The sequence below is a fragment of the Carcharodon carcharias genome, chromosome 15, assembly GCF_017639515.1.
Source record: "Carcharodon carcharias isolate sCarCar2 chromosome 15, sCarCar2.pri, whole genome shotgun sequence".
Classification (NCBI taxonomy): domain Eukaryota; kingdom Metazoa; phylum Chordata; class Chondrichthyes; order Lamniformes; family Lamnidae; genus Carcharodon; species Carcharodon carcharias.
The window spans coordinates 6,883,014-6,907,972 of NC_054481.1; the positions used below are offsets into that span (position 1 = coordinate 6,883,014).

The window sequence follows — 24,959 nt, forward strand, 5'->3', positions numbered from 1 at the left end:
ACCTGTATTAAGGGCTGTCTGACCATCACCACTGACTTCCGCCCCTAAACATAATGAAAGCAAAACCCTGATCCTTGTTCACAAGTCCCTCCACACCTTTTCCTCATCCCAACTCTGCAACCTCCTCCAATCCACAATTCTCTCATTCTGCCCCCTTTTTTTTCTTTACAGGATGTGGGCTTCGCTGGCTAGGTCAGAATTTATTGTCCATTCCTAATTGCCCTTGAGAAGGTGGTGGTGGGCTGCCTTCTTGGACTGCTGCAGTCCCTGTGGTGCAGGTACACCCACAGTGCTGTGGTGTGGAGGGGGTGGCAGCGTGTGCAGTTCCAGGATTTTGACCCAGCAACAGTGAAAGAATGGTGATATACTTCCAAGTCAGGGAGGTGAGTGCTTTGGAGGGCAAACACTGGGAATAGGAGCAGAAATAAGCCATTCAGCCCCTCAAGCCTGCTCTGCCTTTCAACTAGATCACGGCTGATCTTCTACCTCAAGCCATTTTTCCACATTATCCCCATATTCCTTGATATACAAACATACGAATTAGGACCAGCAGTAGGCCATTCAGCCACTCGAGCCTGCTCCGCCATTCAACTAGATCATGGCTGATCCAATTTGAACCTCAACTCCACATTCCTGCCTCCCCCAATACTCTTTCCCCTTCTTGTTTATTATGATTCTACCTGCCGCTGCCTTAAAAATATTCAAAGACTGCTTCCACCACCTTTTGAGGAAGAGAGTTCCAAAGACTCAACATCCAAAAGAAAAATGTTCCCCTCTTCTCAATCTTAAAGGGATGACCCATAATTTTTAAACAGTGACCCCCTCGTTCCAGATTCTCCCACAAGAACAATATCTTTAATATCTACCCCAATGCCTTTCAGTGTTTCTCATTGGCGGGAGCAATTTTAGTTTTAACTTCTGGAATTTCCTCCCTAAATCATTTTGCAGTGTTACTTTCTTTTTGACCATTATTTAGTCAATTCTAATACTTCTAGAACTGAACATTACATGCTCTTCTTTGTGAAACACTTGGGAACATTTTATAACATAGAGGGCACTATAGAATAGCAAGTCATTGCTGTCAGTACCATTGACATAACAAATGTCCTTTATGTAAGCCAGCAGAACGGACATCAGAACATCCAATCGCTCAGCCACTGGATGAGCCATCATATCATTTGGCAACTCTAAATGGACTTTCTGCTTCTCTTCATCCTCATCCTGTAGACGGAAAATACAAAAAAAAAAGCAGACCATGAGGAAGAAACCACAAATGAAAAATAAATTAATCTTTCACATCTTTACTTCCCTCCACCAACAACCCAACAAATACCCAAAATGGTACAACTTTCACAGGAACCATTTTTCATGTGACGTCAGGTAGTAACCGGTGTGTAGAGGGTTTGCATCACTTTTTTCCAACAGGGCTTGTCAACCCAACGGAGTGCAAAGTAAGGAATTGGGACAGTATTGGGCTGATAGCAAACGTAAGGCACTTGCCCAGGTCCAGTTCATGTATTATTTGTTCAAACTGGTGTGTCTCACATGCACCTTCTGAATACTAGGATAAACAACTGTGCAAGGAGTGATAAATACTTTAACTATTCTGTTATGGCTTTATTCTTCTGATAGCTTTATATTCTTTGAGACACATTTACTGTAAAAATTTCCAGATCACAGGAAAGTTCCAAACTGAACTGTGGTATTGTACAGACCTAATCTTAAAATCCACCATACTAAAATCATAGAAGGATAATTTACACCATTTTGCTGTTCATATTTCAAAGACTTATCAGATGCTAATTTTGCACTGTTAAATTAGCATGGACTGCAGCAGTTCAAGGAGGCAGCTCAGCATGGGCAATTAGGAATGGGCAATAAATGCTAGCCTAACCAGCAACGTCCACATCCCCTCAATGAATTAAAAAAATCAAAATTGTTCACTATTACCACTAACAGTTTAACAAAGCTTTTGATAGCCCCCAGTCAAAATAAAGTCTAGGACTATAGCAACATGGGAATGAATGAAGAAATGTACTCCATGCATTGCCCAGACTAATAAAAGTAAGGAAAAGTAGATTATTTGCAAAGATTGTGACATGCAAGCTACAGTGAACCTAAATCTATGTAGTTATATTTACATTGATGGCAGAGGTGAAACATTCTACAGCATGCCTTAATTTCTTGCATTCAAATTACACAGAACTTCTAATTTCAATTGATACACAAAATAAAAGTTCACAGAAAATGCAGGGATAAAACATTTTTCAAAACATTTACCATATCAAACAGGCCTTCCTCTGCACATGTTGACAATCCATTGTTAACCTCAACAGCTTCTTCTGCATCCTCAATGTCATTACGTGAGGCACTCACCTGGGGAATGATGGAACCAATATCATACATTTATGCAGCATCAAGTATTTATTGGATTTTTGAAAGGTAAGTTTTAGGTTGTCTTAAGCTGTAATTTGATATATCATTTAGGGTCTGCCCGATGTGTCCATGTATGGATATCAGATGAATACTGAATCAAAAAGAACATACGGTACTGAGTTAATTTAAGTACAACTAACAATGAATAAAGTGCCAAGGGAAGGAATAAAATAATGTCTGTGGTATCAGAAGCTTCACTGGGATAGTGGTAATTGTACATTAAACCTCAACTTAACGCAGTAAATTTAATTTGGGTTATCAAAAGGCCTTCAATAAGGTGTCCCATAATAGACTAATGCATAGGGTTAGAGAGTATGGAGTCAGGGAGCAAGCAGCAGATTAGATTGCTAGACGGAAAGCAAAGTGTGGGAGTGAAGGAGAGTTTACTCAGAGTGGCAGGGGGTGTGAAATGGTGTTCCACAAGGATCAGTGCTGGGACCACTGCAGTTCACAATTTACATAAACAATTTGGAATCAAAAACACAATGTCTAAATTTACGGATGACACCAAATTGGAGGGATTGCCAATATAGCATCTTTACCGTGCAAGAGGCCATTCGGCCCATCAAGTCTGCATGGGCTCTCTGAAAGAGCATTCTATCTAGTCCAATTCCCCTGCCTTATCCACATAACCTAGCACATTCTCTCTTTCCAGGTAGTAATCCAATTCCCTTTTGAATATACCTCGATCAAACCTGCCTCCACCACACTTTCAGGAAGCTCATTCCAGATTCTAACCAAGTATGCTTTTCTCTAAGCCAAATAGTTATGTCAATTATTAATTTTTAAGCTTACTGTAGATTATATTTTATTTTTTTAAAAATTGAGTGCTGATGACATCACAGGGAGGAGTGAACAAGAACAGGGAGGCTAAAAGGTCAAAAATGCGCAAGCTAATGTATGACAACTCAATTTTCGGTTGGACTGAAGAGTCAAAGATACAACAATCTTGCTAACACTTTTAAGGAGGACTGCAACAAATTACGGGAGGACCTTAATAAATTTGCAGAATGGGCAAATAATTGGCAAATGAAATTCAACACAGATAGCATATTTCGGTAGAAAGAATAGGGAAGTCACTTAATACTTGGAAGGTGCAAGTATAAGTGGGGTAGAGAAACAAAGATCTTGAGAGAACGTGAAGTTGTTCACTATTGCAGGAAGAACAATAAAGCAGAGTATTACTTAAATAGAGAACGGTTGCGTAATTCTGAGGTGCAGAGGGATCTAGGTAATCTAGTACGAGTCACAAAACGTTAATATGCAGGTAAAGCAAGTAATTAAGAGGGCTAACGGAATGTTATCGCTTATCACGAGAGGGATTGAACAAAAAAGTAAGGATGTTATGCTTCAGTTATACAGGGCATTGGTGAGACCGCAGCTCAAATACTGTGCGCAGTTTTGCTCTCCTTATTTAAGGAAGGATGTAAATGCATTGGAGGCGGTTCAGAGGAGGTTTACTAGATTGATACCTGGAATAAGTGGGTTGTCTTATAAGGAAAGGTTGGACAGACTGGGCTTGTTTTCACTGGAGTTTAGAGAGTGAGGGGTGATTTGATTGAATTATACAAGATCCTGAACGGCCTTGACAAGGTGGATGTCAAAAGGATGAGTCTAGAACTGGGGGGCACTGTTTTAAAATTAGGGGTCACCCTTTTAGCACTCTCTCTCTGAGGATTGTGCGACTTAGGAATTCTCTACCTCAGGTGGTGGTGGTGGAAGGGTCATTGAATATTTTTAAGGCAGAGGTAGACAGATTCTTGTTAGGTAAGGGAATCAAAGGTTATCAGGGTTAGATGGGAACGTGAAAATCGAAACACAAGATGATCAGCCATGATCTTATTGAATGGCGGAGCAGGCTCGAGGGGCCGAATGGTGGTCTTCTGTTCCTATTTCTAATGTTATGTTCTTAACAAATACATCAATCATTAAAAGTTGTGCCACAAGTTAGCAAGGCCATAAAAAAAAGCAAACCAGGCACTGGACTTTACTTCTAGAGGGATAGAATTGAAAAGTAGAGAAGTTATGCTGAATCTTGGTTAGACCACACTTTAAGAGTATTGCATGCAGTTCTGGTCACTATATTATAGAAAGGATATAGAGGCACTAAAGAGGGCGGAGAGAAGATTTACAAGGGATGATACCAGAAAATGTATAGGTATATATAACAGGAAAGGATTGACACGCTGGGCCTCTTTTCTCTTGAAGAAAAGGTGGCTTTTTTAAAAAATTGATTCATGGGATGTGGACTTCACTAGCTGGGCCAGCATTTATTGGAGAAGGTGGTGGTGAGCTGTCTTCTTGAACTTCTGCAGTCCATATGGTGTAGGTACACCCACAGTGCTGTTAGGAAGGGAGTTCCAGGATTTTGACCCAGCGATAGTGAAGGAACGGCAATATATTTCCAAGTCAGGATGGTGAGTGGCTTGGAGGGATCTTCCAGGTGGTGGTGTTCCCATCTATCTGCTGCCCTTGTCCTTCTAGATGGTAGTGATCGTGGGTATGGAAGGTGCTGTCTTAGGAGCCTTGGTGAATTCCTGCAGTGCATCTTGTAGATGGTACACACTGCTGCTACCGTGCGTCAGTGGTGGAGGGAGTGAATGTTTGTGGATGTGGTACCAATCAAGCTTCGTCCTGGACGGTGTCAAGTTTCATGAGTGCTGTGGGAGCTGCACTCGTCCAGGCAAGTTGGGAGTATTCAATCACACTCCTGACTTGTGCCTTGTAGATGGTGGTAGCTGAGGGGTGATCTAACGGAGGTCTTTAAAATGATGAAAGATTTTGATACAGAGTGGGTCAGAGAAACTGTTTCCTCTTATGGGGAAGAGCATAACTACAGGTCTTCAATATATGATACTCCCCAAGAAATCCAATAGGGAATGCAGAAGGAAGTTCTTTACCCAGAGTGGTAAGAATGTGGAACTTGCTACCACAGGGAGTGGTTGAAGCGAATGGTATAGATGCATTTAAGGGGAAGCTAGACAAGCATATGAGGGAGAAAGGAATAGAGGGTAGATGGCATAGAATGGTAGAAATAGATGAGGAAAAATGGGAGGAGACATAAGTGGAGCATAAACACTGGCATGGACTGGTTGGGCTGAATGGCCCATTCCTGAACCAAATATCCTATGTAATCCCATGACACACGAATATTACACTCTTTTTGCGTTAGCTTCGTTCGTCACATTATGAATGCATTAATACGGTGATTTTTCAAACGTTCCATTGAGTGGGACCATTTACGACTACTGATACATTCCCAGAAATTACAAATACTGACACACTTAACAGAGCACTCCCCCACTCACAAATTTTCTGTCCTAACCTCCTCCGGGTGCAAGTCAATAACCCTATTCATAGGTGTGTGCTCCCAATGTCCTGGAAATTCTGACTTGACATGTCATTGACGAGACACTACTGCTATGCTTCTGTAACACCTAAAGCACAGCACAGAACAGCTATTTGTTTTTTTTTATTGTAATATCATTGTTCAAGAGAATCTGCAAATCCCTCCATGACCTTGCACCCATTCCCACTTCTGTAAGCTCTTCCAGTCCGACAAGTCATCAAGATCTCTGCGCTGCCCCAAATTTGGCCTCTTGCACATCCCCAATTTTAATCGCTCCAACAATGGGGACTGTGCTTTCAGTTGGCTTGGCCCCAGGCCTTGGAATTCCTATCCCAAAGCACTCAATCTCTCTATTCCTTTAAAGTACTCCTTAAAACCTACCTCTTTGACCAAGCTGTTGGTCACCTGTCCTGATATCATCTTCTGTGGCTCAGTGTCAAGGAAGTAGAAGTAGGCCAGCTCCAGCAAAATTGATTCAACTTAAATTCCACCAGCTGCCATGGCGGGGTTTGAACCTGTGTTCCCAGAGCATTAGCTTGGACCTCTGTATTAGTAGTCCAGTGACATTACCACTACACCGCCGTCTGCACCGACAACTCCAACTATACTTCAAAATTGCTTCATTGGCTGTGAAGCATAATAGAACGTTGTGGAGGTTGTGCGTGATGCTATGTAAATGAAAGGGTTCTACTTCTTTCTTTGTAGAAGGAATATATTGAATGGTGTTAATTAATCTGATGATTTAAAAGAAGCAAATAGCATAAGCAACCAGTTTTTAAACGTTTTTCACAAGCAGGATTAATTTTCTTAGCAACATTTTAACTCTCTTAGGACAAAATGTCAAATAGGCAGAAATTGAAATACTGCATTAAAAAAAATAAGTTACTTAAGAAAGTATTTCAAATGCATTTTCTATCTATTGTTTGAGAAATGTTGCTTATTTTAACAAAGGCTGTGCTTTCTGCCAAAGCCACACATGCACAGTTGTATGCGCAGCTGCCATCTGTTTTGGTGGCAATGTGCAGCAGGGCACATGCGCTGCCATCACTGGCCCTGGAACTGCAAATATTACAGTGCCGGCAGCATCAAATTAACACTTATAATAATGCCCTCCATCCACAGCTCACCCCAATCCTCACAGACAGGGCTAGAAAGAGCAAAGGCATTGGTGAGACCACATCTCGAATACCGTGTGCAGTTTTGGTCTCCTTAATTAAGGATGTAAATGCATTGGAGGTGGTTTACCAGATTGATACCTGGAATGAACAGGTTGTCTTACAAAGAAATGTTAGACAGACTCTGCTTGTTTCCACTGGGGTTTAGGAGAGTGAGGGGTGATTTGATTGAAGCATACAAGATCCTGAATGGTCTTGACAAGGTGGATGTGGAAAGGATGTTTCCACTTGTGGGAGAGTCCAGAACTATGGGGCACTGTTTTAAAATTAAGGGTCGCCCTTTTAGGACAGAGATGAGAAGAGTTTTCTTCTCTCACAGGGTTGTGCCATTTTGGAATTCTGTGTCTCAGAAGTGGGGGGTGGAGACAGGGTCATCGAGTTTGTTCAAGGCAGAGGTAGATAGTTTCTTGTTAGGCAAAAATTATCGGGGGTAGATGGGAATGTGGAATTCAAAAAAACAAACAAATCAGCCATGATCTCATTGAATGGCGGAGCGGGCTCGAGGGGTTGAACGGCCTACTCCTGCTCCTATTTTGTATGTTCGTAAATAGTACACACTCTGCCTACCCATTCTCAGCCACAATCCCCAATAAAAATCCACATCAGCTTGGTGGTTTTTTTAGAAACTTATTAAAATATGAAATATTGAAAGAAACGGCTGGGGGGAAAGAGGGAAAGCTGGAGACACAGATTCAAGGAAACGGCTGTGGCCCCAGTGTCCGCCTGTTGTGGGGCTCAGAAAGTGAGGAATTGCTTGAAATTTCAGGCCAGCTATTTTCTCTGAGGGATGTTAAAAGTTTGTAGACTGCCAAAAGAAGCTGTCACCATTTATGAGGATGGATTTGTGTCTCCTGTAAATGACATCATTGGCTCCTGCGCATGCACTGACACGTACACATGCACAGAAGCGCTGTCGGCGGCCATCTTGCGTTGCCAGAAGTTACGGTGTTTAATTAAAGCAGGAAGTTTGTTAGCGCAACCCCAACAAACAGCTTTTACTTCAAGTTTCTGAGTACTTACATCCAGTTTTAGGAATTTTTCCATTACGAGTTCCAAGATTTCTAAGCGCAGCATTGGGAAATATACGGTGATCCTCAATAAATTGTGCACATAACATTCCTGGCAAATGAAATCAGAAAAGTATATGTAAAAGTTTATGGTCCATTCATTTCAAACCATATAAGTTAGTCTGTCAGCAGTATGGTGAAGGAATTCTCAATCAATTTCAAATATGCTTTTCAAAAAACATTTGATGATAATTTGTCCAGCTAACAAAAGCCCCCGAAATTAAATTAATTGGTCTATTGTGGCAACTTTTGCTGACTTCTGCAAATAGGGAAGCATTGAAAAGAATGCCAATGTCACAGTAAAAAGAGCATGAGTTTATTGAGGAGAATGCAGCTCAGTATCATACCTATAGTCAATTAGCTTTATGGCCATTTTATTCTAATTAAATCTATTGGGATGTTAAATCAGAATTTAAAAAATGATTTCTGATTGACAAGTCCTTTGCTACAAAATGCCTGATAATTACTTTTTCTTTCATTCAATTGTTTTCCATTTGTACATTTATCTCATCGTGGCAGTTCAATCAAATCGCACAAGATGGTAATTTTCTATCCCAATTTCTTCCTCAAGCTCTCTTTCCTTGTTTTTTTTTTGGAAGGGACTCAGCAGCTTTGCTTGCTGACCAGGAGCCAGATTGCACGTCCATATATTTCTAAAATAAACATTGCAATCACCACAAAAGTTAGCACTTATGTTGCATCATGTGCAGGTAGAGGGGCAAAATTCTACATGCAAGAATGATGGCAACTGAGTGATCGCCCAACTGTTCCTAGTTCGCTTCCACTGTTAAAATTCTTGAAAGACTCATTTGTTTTATTCACTGAACATGTGAATTGCTGCCATTTTCATCTAAATGAAGAAGACCGAAAAGAATTTGCTGGAACAGTTGGGAAGCTTTCATGATTAATTTTAATAGTTATAGATAATCACAGAAATTAACTGTGATTAATTGATAACCCTAACAAACAATATGTATTATAAAGAATGTTTTTTTTGGAATTTGATTACAAAGAAGGTACTCTGCTTACCAGGATTCTGGCTGACTTGTTTACAAATGGGAATTTTTCAACTAGTATCGGCATTAAAAATTGTGGTGTTCTGTCAAAAATAAATTTTAAAAAATGTTCATTTTAGTTCATTGCAGAAATAACTTATTAAAAAACTGAAATGATCTCATAAAACAACTTGCATTTATACAATGCCTTTAACATAGGAAAACGTCCCCAACATCACAGAACTATAATAAAGCAAAAAATGATCCACATAGCCAGGTAGATGCCAGTGTTGTGGCTGTACTGGAACAGCTTGGCTAGGAGCATGGCAAGTTTTGGAGCACAAATCCCAGTATTATTGTCGGACTATTGTCAGGGCCCATGACCTTTGCAGTATTCAGTGCCTTCAGCTGTTTCTTGATATCACGTGGAGTGAATCGAAATGGCTGAAGACTGGCATCTGTGATGCTGGGGACCTCCAGAGGAGGAGGCCAAGATGGATCATCCACTCGGCACTTCTGGCTGAAGACTGTAGCAAATGCTTCAGCCTTATCTTTTGCACTAATGTGCTGGGCTCCCCCATCATTGAGGATGCGGATATCTGAGGAGCCTCCTCCTCCAGTTAGTTGTTAATGGTCCACCACCATTCATGATCGAATATGACAGGACTGCAGAGTTTAGATCTGATCCGTTGGCTGTGGAATTGCTTAGCTCTATCACTTGCTGCTTATGCTGTTTGGCACGCAAGTAGTCCTGTGTTCCTCATTTTTAAGTATGCCTGGTGCTGCTCCTGGAATGCCCTCCCGCACTCTCTGTTGAATCAGGATTGATCCCCTGGCTTGGTGGTAATGGCAGAGTGGGGGATATGCTGGGCCATGAGTTTACAGATTGTGGTTGAGTACAATTCTGCTGTTGCTGCTGATGGCCCACAGCTTCTTGGTTGCCCAGTCTTGAGTTGCTAGATCTGTTTGATCTCCCATCTTAAATTACAAGTTGGGGGTTAGAACTATGACTCTCTGAGCCGCCACCAAATTAGTACTCTAAATTAAATGTCTATCATTTAACAAGGCATCAGAAGACTCCCTAAGGCCTGGCTATGCAAGAGGAATGGAACATTTCTTGGCCTCAAGGTCTTTCAAAACAGCCACTTTCTCTTATTAGCTTGAGGTGTTTAAGATTGTACATAATAACCCAACTTTGTCTACTAATTAAGACTTTATTCCTTATTGTTGATGCTGATTTTAGGCAGTTGGCTTATGTAGGCTGGTTTTCAGAAAAATAGCTTAACAATATAGAAATGAGCGTAATATCTTTGTAATACAAGGACGTACTGTGGAATAGAGGCTAACATAAGGACTGGATTTTGCAATCAGTGATAAAGGAAGAGTGCTCACCACTGACCTCAAAGGAAGATCTAGTGATCTCTGTGGTGTGATGTACCCATTTCCTGGCAGCAGTTTAAATCTGGCGCCAAGTCAAGGGACCTCCAGACATGCAGCAGTGATGTCAGCAAGCAAGGAAGCAGCCAATTACATTGAAGTATTCACAGACAGCAAAATAGGAAGTTAAAAGCGCTTAATATCATTCACTTTTTATTTAACTATCTGAAAATTTAAATTATGTTTTTTTTTTGCTTTTAAAGCTCCAAAGGCAAACAAATCTTTTAAAAATATATATATTATGGAGAAATTTGATATTCCACAAATATAAAAGGAGCTTTCCAGGACCAGTAAGGGTGCTTACAGTAATTTTGAAATTACTACAGCATTAAAAACCTCATTAAACATGGTGTATCTTTTTTTCAAAGGTCTTTACAGTGAGACTAACAGCATAAGGCTGAAAATTCTCTTCAATTCATTTGATTGTCATGGATTTGTAGACTGGAGGTGTGGAGATTCAACAGTGCTCCCTCTGGAGAAGTAGAATCGCTGACAGCGCCATCTGGATCTCCTCATTATTCTGCACATGTTGAGGCTCCAGAAGATGCTGTTGGTTTCAGCGGACCACTGCAAAATCCAGGTCACCATTTAGTTTGGTCATGAGAATACTAATGGAGAATGCTAAGTGAGCTGGTATCAGGTTAATGCAATTTAAGAATCATCAGTGGGTTTGTAAAAGAACTACAGCTAGGATTGGAACCCACATGTAAACATTTCAATATTCATCACTCTGTTCGGGTGTGATATTTATCATGATGCAAAATCATCTTAACTACATAAGCAAAAGCTATATTCCAGTAAAAATGCCATGTAGTTCCATGTGTGTGGTATGACATTGCCATCTACTGTTGCAGCAGCACACAACACTTAAAGATCACAAGATAGGATTCACTGATTTGATAGGTTTAGAGCAAATCATTTGACATCTAGGTGTATCAATATATTGGTTTTCAGTAATTATTTGGTGCTTTGTGCTGAAAATTGGCCTGGATGATTAAAATAAAAGGCAAACCTGAAGATGGTCCTATCATAGTAAATATATGAACTTATAACTAACTTGTACTTTGTCAATATTAATCAAACAAGTTGACATCCAAATCTACATAATTTAGATTCACCTATTCAGTTGGTCTAACAGCTTATAATACAAAAAAAAGTTACATGTAGCCATGAACTTGGCCCCTTATAAGCTGAATCTAAATATAGGAATTTTACATTTTTTTAAAAATCAGCTCAAGTAACAATATCCAGATTGCAACGCTATTACCAGTACAGTAACAAAATCCTGTCCTTATATGAAGTAGTACATTTGCAAGAAACCATCTTAGCATATCTTAAAATGATAATTGTACAAAGTAATAATTACAACTACATGACCAGCCACAAAAGCAACATTATTAGATACTTCGAAGGCTCCAGATTTCATCACTGATCTGTGCAGTGTTACTCTACCTCAGCTGGGATGATGTGATAGGTTGCTACTACTCCACTATCATTCATGTTCTAAGCTGCTAGTCTATCAATCCACCATGATCTGTTTCAACAACACAGAAAGGGAAACTTTCACTCCTTCACCTAACTGGGCTGACCTAGATTGGAGAATATGAACAATGGCTAATAATGCAATGCCTCAGGGTTGTAAAAACTAATTTCCCCATTTAAAAAGACAACCTCCTACCATTATTATGCTTTTCTCTAAGTCAAACAGTTATATAAGTGATTAATTTTTAAACTTATTGTAGATTATTTTTTTTATTCTTAAAAAATACTGATGACATCACAGGGAGGAGTGAACTAAAAAAAACGGAGGCTAAAAGGTTAAAAACGCTCAAGCTAATGTATGACAACCTAATTTTCGGTTGGACTGAACATGTATGTTATAATAACCCGTGTTATTCCATATGATTTAAAAATTAGGTGGAAATATAGCTGCATTGGATAGATGAATGAATCAGAAAGTCAAACTGGAAAACCTACTGTATTCTCATAAGGGATATGTTAATTAATTTGTTAAATAATAAACACATATGCTTCCTTAAAATAAACTTTGTTGCATTCTATTAGTGAATGTATAAAAAACTATGAACGCAGCAGTATGACATACTTACGAGGGCACATATTTTGCTATCATTTGCAGAGCTCGATGACAGATGTCAAAATTTCTAGGCAGATCTGCAAAGTAAGAATGGAACAGTTATGAATTCCTATCAAATCTAGGCTTCCGTTTATAACAGTTCAAGAAAAAATACGAATTAGGAAAGTCTTGCAATGCTTTAAAAGCTGTAATTTGGGCACATGCCCAAGGATTGAAGTGATGCATTGCATCTGGTACGAGCACACAGCACAGGAATACCTGGTGCAATCAATGAATGAAAAATGGTCACATTTAAGGGTGGTGATATCCTACCAAAATATGGTGGAACATCGTTCAATATTTAGAGTCCCACCATTGAAATTGCTAAACTCAGCCACACTCGAAGCTCTCCCAAGAAAACAAGAATCGCTTCCAGGTCTCTCACATACCCCGATTATGGAAATTAGCAGCTAGGAGTTGTATTAGGAATGAGGGTATAATGCATGTGGGTATAAGTTTGATTTTAAGTCTGACCTACAGAAGACTTTAAAAAAAATAAAATTCTGTAATCTTTGATCTCAAGCTTACAAGCTGAAAGTCCATTTTACTGTGCAAGGCACTGAAAGTACATTTGATTAGGAACTATTATTCCAAGGCCGTTTATCCATTCAAATGTTCAACCACTTATTATAATCAGTTAACAGGGTCAAAGATCACTTAAGCAACTCTCCAAGGCTCCTTCAACAGCACCTTCCAAATCCATGACCTCTACCACCTAGAAGGAAAGGGCAGCAGATGCATGGGAACATCAACAGCTGCAACTCCTCTCCAAGCCACACACCATTCTGACGTGGTTTTGCTGTTCCTTTACTGTTGCTGTATCAAAATCCTGGAACTCTCTCCCTAACAGCACTGTGGGTATACGTACACCATGTGGACAGCAGCAGTTCAAGACAGCAACGCCTTCTCAAGGGCAATTATGGATAGGCAATAAGTGCTGGCCTAGCTAGCAACACCCACATCTCATGAACAAATAAATATATATTTTTTTAAATGTTTCATTATTCAGGCATATATTAAAAGGTGACTAAGAGAGACAAGAGGGCCTAGAAAAGTGAATACCTTCAGACACAAAAGCTACAGTACCAAAAGAATTCCATAAGAGAAGAGATGAGAACATAAAGGATACTAACAGGACTGGAGAGAGGATGAACATAAAGTAGTTAAAACAGTAAATAGTATGGGGTGAATCGTATCAAAATAGATTTAAAGGTTTCAGTAGTTTTTCTGCATCAAATTATAGAATAAATAGACAATAAATCACAAGCAAAATAGTAAAGTAAAAAGTCGCACACCTAAACTCCTCTTATAAGGTCAATCCTGCAAGTCACAGGGAGGTACTGAAACCCTGGAGAGTGATGAGCATAACCACAAGAATAATTCCATCAAAATATCTGCATTATAAGGAAAAACTACAGAAACTTGGGCTTTTCAATATGCAACAATGAGTTATATGCACTTTTTATAAAGTGGCCTAAGATTAAAAATAGTATCTAGAACACTACTTCAAACCAAACTATGGGGGTAGAAGAGGAGGAGATTCAAACTCCTGTAAATAAAATTTAGGACTGATGGCAGAATACTGTTCACACACAAAGAGCAATTAGCACATGGTGTAGACTTCTGAAAAAGGTACTAGAAATGAAAAACATGAAATCATTTAAGTTGAATGCTGGTGATGCAGGGGTTGCAAGTACTTTGTAGATAGGACAGGGTCAAATGGTATTCCTCAACTGCATCTACTTTGCAACTTCTCATCACAAAAACAAGTTATATGGTGCAGCTTTAAGATAAATAAGGGATTCCTCAGCAGTCCTCCTTTCTATGTGAACTTAAGGGGCCATATGAAAAAAGTCACAGGAAATCTTTCCTACACGTCAGCTTTTGAAGGTAGCAAATTAGGCTCCCATTTTGTACCAAACTTCCCACACTTCCTATTCTTCATTTTATGCAGAGGATATTGTTTATAAAATCAGGCTCTACGGTTCAATATGTTTGGATTGATCTTTTGATGTAGAGGTTGACCAGCTTTTTAAAAAACTACCAGAGAAATGACAAAATAAAAATATTGCACATGCAGGAAATGCTCAGCAGATGTGGCAGCATCATCAATACAGAAACAGACTTATTATCGACCTGAAATGTTGAGTTGAATTTTAATTCTAGGGTCTCAATCCTGACATCAGACTCAATTCCAGCAGGAACTAAGTGACCATTGTGGGAGCTTGGAGGAGATTTTCGGAGGCAGCTAATTAAGATGCCATCTCCGGGAGCACTGTCCATTTCAGGACGATGGGCAGTCTCAGCAGTTGGGAAGGCCAGTGGGAGCGCCTGCGGTTCTGGGCAGCCAGCAGCCCCACTGGGGGAAATGTGTTTTTGGTGGGGGACCTCATTAAAAATTTGCAAATGGTTCAAAATATACTGTCAAAGTTGTTAAACAAGGCAGTCAAGGGTTATGGAGGAAAATGGAGCTGAGACCACAACCAGATCAGCCACGATCTTATTGAAAGGTGGAGCAGACTCGAAATGCCAAATGGCCTACTTCTATATTCCCATGGCACAGCTACCAAGACATCATTGCAGAGGGGGAACCACTACCCAAGACAGCTTGGGCTTGTGGTCGGCGCATCTGGGCTGCTTTGCAGGATGTGCCTCTGGGTGAAGCCCTCCGCCTCCCCCCATCCCAAAACAACCTGCCACCAAGAGGCCGCCAGTGTGCCGCCTACAGGCTTCAGCCACATTGGAGGGCCTGTCCCCTGCCTGGAAAATACAGATGGCATGTGAAGAGTGCCTCAATTGGCATTTTGATTTGGCATGTTTGGTTACCTGCCAGCAGCAGGCAGGTAGCCATCTCCCCTGCCCATGTGAAATGTAGTGATTTGTGTCTTCAGTGTTGAAGGAGCAGTATTTGGGGATATTTCAGAGGATTGACATCTTCAATGCCAAGATTACGGCAAATGTCAGTATGCTTATCCTTACAAAAAGAAATGACTTACTTTCATCTTCATCTTCAGAATCTGAAATATCCACACCATTTTCTTGGATAACAATTCTCCCTGTATGAAATAGATATACATAGATTAATATCATAAAAGAGGTGAATAGACTTGGAGGTTAGTTTACTAAAGGCTACAGAAAGATCCTGTTCCAAAGCTTCGCTAACTCTCTATCTCCTGTAAACAACACTGGTTAAGCCACACCTGGAATTTTATGTACAGTTCTGGTGACCACATTATAGGATGGACATAATTGCTCTGGAGAAATTGCAGAGGACATTTACAAAAATGTTGCCAGGGCTGGAAAATCGCAGCCATAAAGGAGAGATTGGATAGGCTAAGATTGTTTGCCTTAAAACAGAAGAGGCTAAAGGCTGACCTAATTGAGGTGTACAAAATTATGAAGGGCCTAGATAGGGTAGACAGGAAAAACTTGTTTCCCCTAGCTGAGGGGTCAATTACCAGGGGGCATAGATTTACGATGATTGGTGGAGAGATTAGAGGGGACATGAGGAAAAACTTTTTCATCCGCAGGGTGATGAGCATCTGGAATTCACTGCCTAAGTTGGTGGTTGGAGCTGAAACACTCAACTCATTTAAAAAAGATCTGCATCTGAATTACTGTAACCTGCAAGGCTACGGACCAGGTGCTGGTAAGTGGGATTAAAATGAGCGGCTAGTTTCTTTTTTCTCTTTTTGGTTGGCGCAAACATTATGGACTGAATGGCCTCTTTCTGCACCGTAATTTCTCTATGGTTACCCTCTCCCCTAGATGCCTGCTTTTTAATGCATTCTATCCAATCTAGTATAATCGTCAGTCTCTCGCATCTACCACATGACAACTTTCTTTCCACAAACTCTCCTACGATGTGATCAGCATATTCCTCTAATGTTGCTCTCCTCCATCTTTTATCTTTCCATTTCTCTTTTTGCATCTGACAGAAAGCTCATACATGGTGAATGAAAAAATTTTACTTATTCTTTCATGGGATGTGGGCATCATTGACAAGGCCAGCAATTGTTGCCCATTCCTATTCACCCTGTGGTTCTGGAGTCACATGTACGCCAGACCTGGTAAGGATGGCAGATTTCCTTCCCTCAAGGAGGTTAGTGAACCAGATGGTTTTTTTTTACAACAATGATGATAGTTTCATGATCACCGTTACTGGCTAGCTTTTTAATTCCAGATTTTATTAACTGATTTTAAATTCCACCAGCTGCCTTGGTGGGATTTGAACCCCAGAGCACTGGCTTGGACCTCTGGGTTACTAGTCCAGTGACATTACCACTACATCACAATATAATTGACATTTAATTCTACAGGTAGAAAATATTAACATCACGTGACCAATGCCTGCTGCTCCTCCAAATATGCTAATCCAGTGCACTGTGCAATCAACAAATGTTAGGACATTAATGCTCTTTTAGAACTTGCTTGACTCCTGTTCCCATTGCCTCCTAATTTAAGCAATGCTGAGCAGCAGCTGGAGCATTTCATGCTGCAGAGATCTGCACACTAGCTTTTCACAGTGCCAGCTACATGAAACATTGACACCGATTATCTGCATTCTCAGCAGGAGAACCTGATTTACAAAGAGTAAACTTACAATAAAAACTATTCCAGCTTGTTGACTACCATTGCTTACAAAAACAAGTCTACTAAAACACACCTGACAATCCTGCTCTGCACCGAAAAGCATGCAGCTGAAAGGCCTGTCCCTGATTAACAACTTGAACCAAAACACATTCCCCCTCTCCTTCAGAGTTAAGGGGCAAAGGACAATTCAGTCCCAAATGTATTAGAAAATAGGAAAAAAAGCAACATCTTCTTACCTGGTACAAAACTGGAGACCAGCATTCTAAGGCAAGGCCTCAGGTACACTGTCTGTGCTGACACTAGGTTACTTAAGAAGGCCAAGTATTCCTCCACCACCATAAGACTTCGACACAACCATGGCAGGTTCTGAAATATTTTTCAAAAATCTGATGAAATCCTTCAGTTGTTTTCAAATATTTCTTACTTAATAGTTGTATCTTGCCATTAGGTAATATTAAAATACCAGGTTAGAAAAACACAAACCCTCGATAAGAGCTATTCAACAATGAAATACAGCATTTCTGTCCAAATTCCACAAGTGCAAAAAGGAGTTGTGAAAGAAAATCTGAAGAAACTAACCAGTATTATGCTAACGAGATGCTCAAAGTCCTTGGTTAATTGTGCTACAGCACCACGAAATTCCTGAAGCCAGTTGATTATTTGAGCATCCTGAGGAAAGAAAAACAATAAGCTTTTTATATCAACTTTAAAATTTAAGTGCAATGTTCTACTTTGCTTATTAATCAGTTAATCTAAATTCTATTAGCACACCATGATAGGTTCATGCAATTTAAAAAAAGGATTTATATTTATTTAGAACATTATGACATCCTTAGAATATCTCAGAAAGTGTTTTATAACCAAAGAATTGCTTTTAAGTGCTGTTGCTATTAGTAGGTAAATGTCACAGCCAAAACGCACAGCAAATCTCTCAGACTCACTCAGACGTTTACAGCACAGAGGGAGGCCATTCAGCCCATCGTGACCATGCCAGTCAACAGAGGTCTGACGACACTAATTCCATTTTCCAGCATTTGGCCTGTAGCCCTCAAGGCTATGTCAGCGCAAGTGAATATCTAAATACTTCTTAAATATTACAAGTGTTTCTGACTCAGCCACCCGTTCAGGCAGTATGTTCCAGACTCCCACCGCCCTCTGGGTGAAAAAGTTTCTCAACTCCCCTCTTAGCCTTCTACCTCTTACCTTAAACCTATGTCCCCTGGTCATTGACTCCTCTACTAATGAAAATAGTGCCTTCCTATCCACCCTATCTATGCCCCTCATAATCTTATACATCTCTATCAGGTCCCCTCTTAACCTTCGCTGCTCCAAGGAAAACAACCCCAGCCTATGCAATCTTTCCTCAAAGCTCAGACCTTCCAGCCCAGGCAGCATCCTGATAAATCTCCTCTGCACCCTCTCCAGTGTAATCACATTCTTCCAATGTGTTGACCAGAACTGCATGCAGTACTCCAGTTGTGGCCTAACCAACATTTTATACAGTTCCAGCATAACCTCCCTGCTCTTGTATTCAATGAGCAAATAAAGGCAAATATCCCATGTGCCTTCTTAACCACCTTATCTACCTGCCCTACCTTCAGGGATCTGTGGTTATGCACACCAAGGTCCCTCTGATCTTCAGTACTTTCCAGGGTCCTACCATTCATAGTGTAATCCCTTGTCTTGTTAGCCCTCCCCAAGTGTATTACCTCACACTTTTCCGGGTTGAATTCCATTTGCCACTGCTTGCTCACCAGACAAGTCCATTGATATCCCTCTGCAGTTTCCGGCTATCCTCCTCGCTATTTACCACCCTACCAATTTTTGTGTTATCCACGAACTTCTTGATCATACCCCCTACATTTAAGTCCAAATCACTTACATACACCACAAACAGCAAGGCCCCAGCACCGAGCCCTGCGGAACCCCACCGGAAACAGACTTCCAGTCACAGAAACCTCCCTCTACCATCACCCTCTGCTTCCTGCCTCTGTCAATTTTGGATCCAACTTGCCACTTTGCCTTGGATCCCATGGGCTCTTACTTTCTTGAACAGTCTGTCTTGAGGGACTTTACCAAAAGCCTTGCTGAAGTCCATGTAGACCACATCAAATGCATTACCCTCAACACCACTCCTGGTTACCCCCTCAAAAAATTCAATCAAATTTGTCAAACACAACCTTCCCTTAACAAATCCCTGTTTAATCCATGTCTCTCCAAGTGCAGATATATTCTGTCCATTAAAATTCTTTCTAGTAGCTTTCCCATCACCGAGGTTAGACTGATTGGCCTGTAATTTCCTGGTCTATCCCTTCTTCCCTTTTTAAATAATGGGACAACATTAGCAGTTCTCTGGCACCTCACCTGTGGCCAGGGGATTTGAAAATTACTGCCAAGGGCGATATCTCTTCCCTTGCCACCCCCAACAGCCTAGGATACATCTCATCCGGGCCTGCGGATTTATCCACATTTAAGGCTGTTAAACCGCTAGTACTTCCACTCTCATAAAACGCTCAACTAATCTGCTTGTTGATGATATTGGTCGAGGCAGGAAAATTGACCAGAACAACAGCAGAATTCTCTGCTCTTCTTCAAACAATGCCAAAGAATCTTACATGCACATCTGAACCATCAGAGCAAGCAGATGGGGCCACAGTTTAACAGCTTATCACAAAAACTTCAATAAATACATTCTTAATCCATTCAAGAACAAAAAGACATACAAATTTGCATTTATACAGTGCCCTTCAGAATCTCGGGGCATCCCTAAGCACTTTACAATCAATGAGGTGCATATAGAAGTGTAGTCAATGCTTAATGTAGGAAATGCAGTAGCTAGTTTTCACACAGCAAGCATTTCAATAAACAGCATTGTCATAAAATTTAGATAATCTGTTTTCTGTGACATTGATTGAGGGATAAATATTGGTCAGAGCACAAGGATAACTTCCCTGCTCTTCTTCGAAATAGTGTCTTGGGATCTTTTATGTCCACCTTAGACAGAAGGGAGGGCCGCGGTTTAACGTTTCATCCAAAAGGTGACACCTCTGACAGTGCAGCACTCCCTCAGTAGTGCACAAGTTTCTGGAGTTGGATTTAAATCCACAAATTTATGATTCAAAGGCGAGTGTGCTCCTAATTGAGCAACAGTGCCAAAAAAGACATAAGCAGCCCAATATAGCTACCTGTCTGAACAAAAACACTGTACTGTACAATATGTTTACAGAAGGAAATAGAATCACAGTTAAATGATAAAACAAGGTTACTATCCATGGGTTTGAATGACATTTTTGACCAGATTTTTGTCAAAATGCTAAATGGCTATTATTTTTAATTAACCATGTTCATGATAGATGTCATGTTAAATCTCATTTCTTGCATTTATTATAAAATGCTGTTTTACATCTGGAGCCAGTAATTGGCTCAGTGAGAATTACCCCAGTATATAATCTCACTTACAGGCTATGAAGAACTTTTAAAAAGTCTGTCTGGGAAATGTCAGAAGGATTAGCAGGCTGATTATCAACCTGTTGAACCACAACATGAACATCCTTTCATGGCCAAGCCCTGGTTTAGGAATTGAACTCAGAGCTTCTGGCTCAAAGGCAGGGGTGCTACCCACTGAGCCACAAGACTTTTAAGAAGTCTGAATCATTTTCCCATTCCTAACCAGATTAACACTGCTCTGCAGCAGAACTCAAGATCGACATTTCATGTTTAAGTACTGGTTAAATTATCATCACCAATAAAACAAATCCTGCTGCCCAAATTAAGGTGGGTGGGGAATGAACTGCATCAGAAAATTGAGGACCTGTTCTTTGTACGTCTGCTGCCATAGTCATATCATTTTTTCTCATTCTTTCATGGGACGTGGGCATCACTGGCAGGGCCAGCGTTTATTGCCCATCCCTAATGGCTTTTGAGAATGAATGAAAGTCGCTGTAGTCAGGGTAGACCATGGGCTGCTCTCGGTGGCAAGTTCAGCTTGAGGATCATCGGTGGCAATGTTGAGAAGGCAGGGACTTCGTGGGTGGCCTCAGCCGTTATGGGAATTGAACCCACGCTGTTGGTGTCACCCTGCATCACAAGCCAGCTGCCCAGCCAACTGAGGAAGCAGTGGCTTGCTCAGACATTTCAGTTAAGAGTAAAACACACTCTAAAGTCACATACAGGTCAGACCAGGTGAGGATGGAAGATTTCCCCCCCCTAAAAGACATTAGATATATACATTATATTATATTACATTATATTAGATATATTATATATTTACTTTCGGTGCATGATATTGTCACTTAGAAATTAGGACAGAAGGTCCTTGGGAGTATGCAATACTTGCACAGCGGTGTTGTGCGTGTGCTGATATTTCTCCCCAGAAAGAAAAGTTTGAAAATATCAGTTTTGCATCAACAGTGAATCAACGTTGTTGCACTGGGCTGACTAAAGTTAGACTGAAACAGTTCAAAATTTATTTCTGCCAACAGTGGGGCAAATAGACTTAAAGTAAACTCGCACTCCAAAAGTAGCATCAGTGCTAAATGCAGGTTTAAACACCACTTCATTCCAGAGCCAGATTAGGTTTGGATTCTAGATTGACAGTACAACTTTAATCCAACACTAGTGCAAATGCCCCTCACATCCCACTGATCTGATAATGGTACACACAGATCCTGCAGCTAAAGGATGAGCTCCACCAGATTCCCAAAATTAAAAAGCCGTTCAGACTTTTGAGATCAAATGCGAATTGTTAGAATTGTAACAACTGTATCAAATGTAAATCAGTAAAATGTTACATTGACTAAAATAACATTATTTGATGATTACCTTTATCTCCGGATCAGCCAGTTGTGTCATCAGCAAATCATAATCAACAGTATCCCCCTAAAGAAAAATGCATCTTCTGAATCAAATGTACAGAGGAGAGAAAATTTCATGCATATTTCTGGAAAGATAAGTAATTGGTAGAATTTATTTTACCTGTTTATACTTCTTTAAGGTTTCTGTAACAGTTCCACCAAATCGGACAGTTTTCCTTGGTGGGGAACTGAGAAATTCACTTTCTCCCAACATTGTCAATGGAAATCTTCAGGAAATTAGAAACAATAATTTGTATATTGTAAACATTTCCCCCTGTGCTCCCTTTCAAATCATGAGTCATCACACCCTCCTCAAAAAAATCCAACCTTGATCCTTTTATCCTTGCAAACACAGCAATATCTTGAATCACCTCCTCCTTTCAAAGCCCTTGAACATGTCACCTCCCAAATCTGAGATTTCCTTTCGTTCACCTTCTCATTTGTACCTCTCCAATCAGGTATTCAACTGCTGCCAGAAGTCTGAAACAGCTCTAAGCAAAGTCACAAATTTCATTTTGTGACTGTGACAGAGGTGGACTGACCCTCCTCATTCTTCTCAAACTCTTTGCAGCTTGAGATGGTAGAACACACTATTCTGCTCCAAAACTTCTCTTCCATTGCCCAACTGAGGGGGACTGGCTTGCCTGCTTCCAATCCTACCCATGTAGAATTCTCCTACAATGGTTTCTCTTACTACCGCCTTCATGCTACCACAAATTAACCTCTTTCTATTTCTCATCTACATGCTGGCCCTCAGTCATATTGTATAAAGACATAACTACCAATTCTAAATATAAGGGATGACACAGCACTTCGCTTGACCCCATTATTTTATGTCATGAATGAGCTGCAATTTCCTCCAATTAAACATTAGGCAGGCTGAAGCCATTACCTTTAGCACCCACCAGAAACTCTGTTCCCTTAGCACTGATTGCATTCCCCTCCCAGGTCACTGTGTTAGGATGAACCAGACAGTTCACAACCTCACCATACAATATGAACCTGAGTTCATCCATGTCCTCTCCAGGCCCCAGCTCCAAACCTCCAATTCTAGCTTCTCGTGCTTCTACTCCCGACATCCCACCATTGGTGGCACTGCCTTCAGCCATTTGGGCCTTAAGTTCTAGAATTCAATAATAAAACTCTCTGCTTTTTCACCTCCTTTACGACTCTCCTTAAAACATAGCTTTTTAAGCCAAGCTTTTAACCTCCCATCCTTCTATCGTCTTCTTTGGTTCAGTGTCAATTTTTGATTATGTTACTGTGAAGTTCATTAATTTATTTCATTTATAAATTAAAGTTGCTGAGATTATAAGCTTTTATTTATCAGAGAGGACACAATTCATTAGATACTCCATCTAACAAAACTGAAAATGTTCCGTTTCTTCTCCTTCCAGTTGAAAATCACCATATCTATAAGTAATCACACAACGCAGAGCAAAAATTTTGCAGTCTAATAGTTTTACATTTAATTTCAAAGATAAAGTCAAAGGAATCCCTTGAAATGTCTAAGCACTTTTTAAATCCAAATGCAGTTAATACGGACACTGTCCCCTGCTGTACAAAAGATAGGTTTTGATATCCTGACAAATGTATGTTGAGGAACCAGACAAATCCACAATTCCCTCATTTATCTCCTTACTTTCCAGCATAGATTTAGGGATGAATGGAGCCTGATATGGCTCGCCAAACTGTCTCATATTAACCAGTTCACATCAAAATTAATTTAATTTACAAACCCTCAATTAGGTTACCCTCAAGTTTCTTACTGAGTAAGTTAACTCCTTCTTGCTAAATCATCCAAGAAGGCCACAAGTCATAAACAAAACATTACAGTATTATTTACAACTCACAACTTAAATCAAACTAGGACAAAAACATTTAACAAATATTTACGGAATCAGAGCTACTGAGCAGTTGAGTAGCAAATATTTAAAGGGCAGAGTTTCTTAATACAACAAACAGAAATGACGATACAGGCAATTTAGTGAATCACTGTAAATCTGCACTAATTATAATGGTGACTAGGATATAAGGTTATAAAATGCTAAAATTACTTAAAGAGTAAATCCTTAAATAGCAAGTTAACAGCTTTAATCTTGCCAGTCTCCTAAATAGTTCGAGCATATGTACGTGATTACACAGCTTCATCCTCATGATCATCTTCTGTCAATCTCCTTCCTTCCCCCGTTAGCTTCTGAAGCACTGAGTCAATGAAGCCCTTCACAGTACAGTTACCAACCTTACATAAGGGTGACAATATCTGAGCTGGGGGGAGGGGGGTGAGGGGGCGTGAGGGGGCGGGTGAGAGGGGGCGGCGTGAGGGAAGGGGGGGCCTGAGGGAAGGGGGGGCCTGAGGGAAGGGGGGGCCTGAGGGAAGGGGGGGCCTGAGGGAAGGGGGAGGCCAGAGGGAAGGGGGGGGGCCAGAGGGAAGGGGGGGGCCAGAGGGAAGGGGGGGGCCAGAGGGAAGGGGGGGGCCAGAGGGAAGGGGGGGGCCAGAGGGAAGGGGGGGGCCAGAGGGAAGGGGGGGGCCAGAGGGAAGGGGGGGGCCAGAGGGAAGGGGGGGGCCAGAGGGAAGGGGGGGGGCCAGAGGGAAGGGGGGGGCCAGAGGGAAGGGGGGGGCCAGAGGGAAGGGGGGGGCCAGAGGGAAGGGGGGGGCCAGAGGGAAGGGGGGGGGCCAGAGGGAAGGGGAGGGGGCAGAGGGAAGGGGAGGGGGCAGAGGGAAGGGGAGGGGGCAGAGGGAAGGGGAGGGGGCAGAGGGAAGGGGAGGGGGCAGAGGGAAGGGGAGGGGGAGAGGGAGGGGGCGGGGAGAGGGAGGGGGGGCGTGAGGGAGAGGGGAGGGGGCTGAGGGAGAGGGGAGGGGGGCGTGAGGGAGAGGGGAGGGGGCGTGAGGGAGAGGGGAGGGGGCCGTGAGGGAGAG

General features: G+C 41.2%; 1 protein-coding gene across 4 annotated transcripts in view; it reads right to left on the reverse strand.

The window, feature by feature from the left end:
• Positions 1-24,959, reverse strand: part of rrn3 (RRN3 homolog, RNA polymerase I transcription factor) — a 44,111-nt gene that overhangs the window by 16,174 nt on the left and 2,978 nt on the right. For all 4 annotated transcript variants that reach the window (XM_041207075.1, XM_041207071.1, XM_041207073.1 and 1 more), the window contains exons 2-11: positions 22,161-22,266; positions 22,008-22,064; positions 17,766-17,855; positions 17,423-17,552; positions 15,590-15,649; positions 12,568-12,631; positions 9,057-9,126; positions 7,981-8,079; positions 2,281-2,376; positions 1,089-1,221 (exon numbers count right to left, since the gene is read on the reverse strand). In XM_041207075.1, the coding sequence (XP_041063009.1) occupies positions 1,089-1,221; positions 2,281-2,376; positions 7,981-8,079; positions 9,057-9,126; positions 12,568-12,631; positions 15,590-15,649; positions 17,423-17,552; positions 17,766-17,855; positions 22,008-22,064; positions 22,161-22,266 (905 nt within the window). The remainder of the gene's footprint in view (positions 1-1,088; positions 1,222-2,280; positions 2,377-7,980; positions 8,080-9,056; positions 9,127-12,567; positions 12,632-15,589; positions 15,650-17,422; positions 17,553-17,765; positions 17,856-22,007; positions 22,065-22,160; positions 22,267-24,959) is intronic.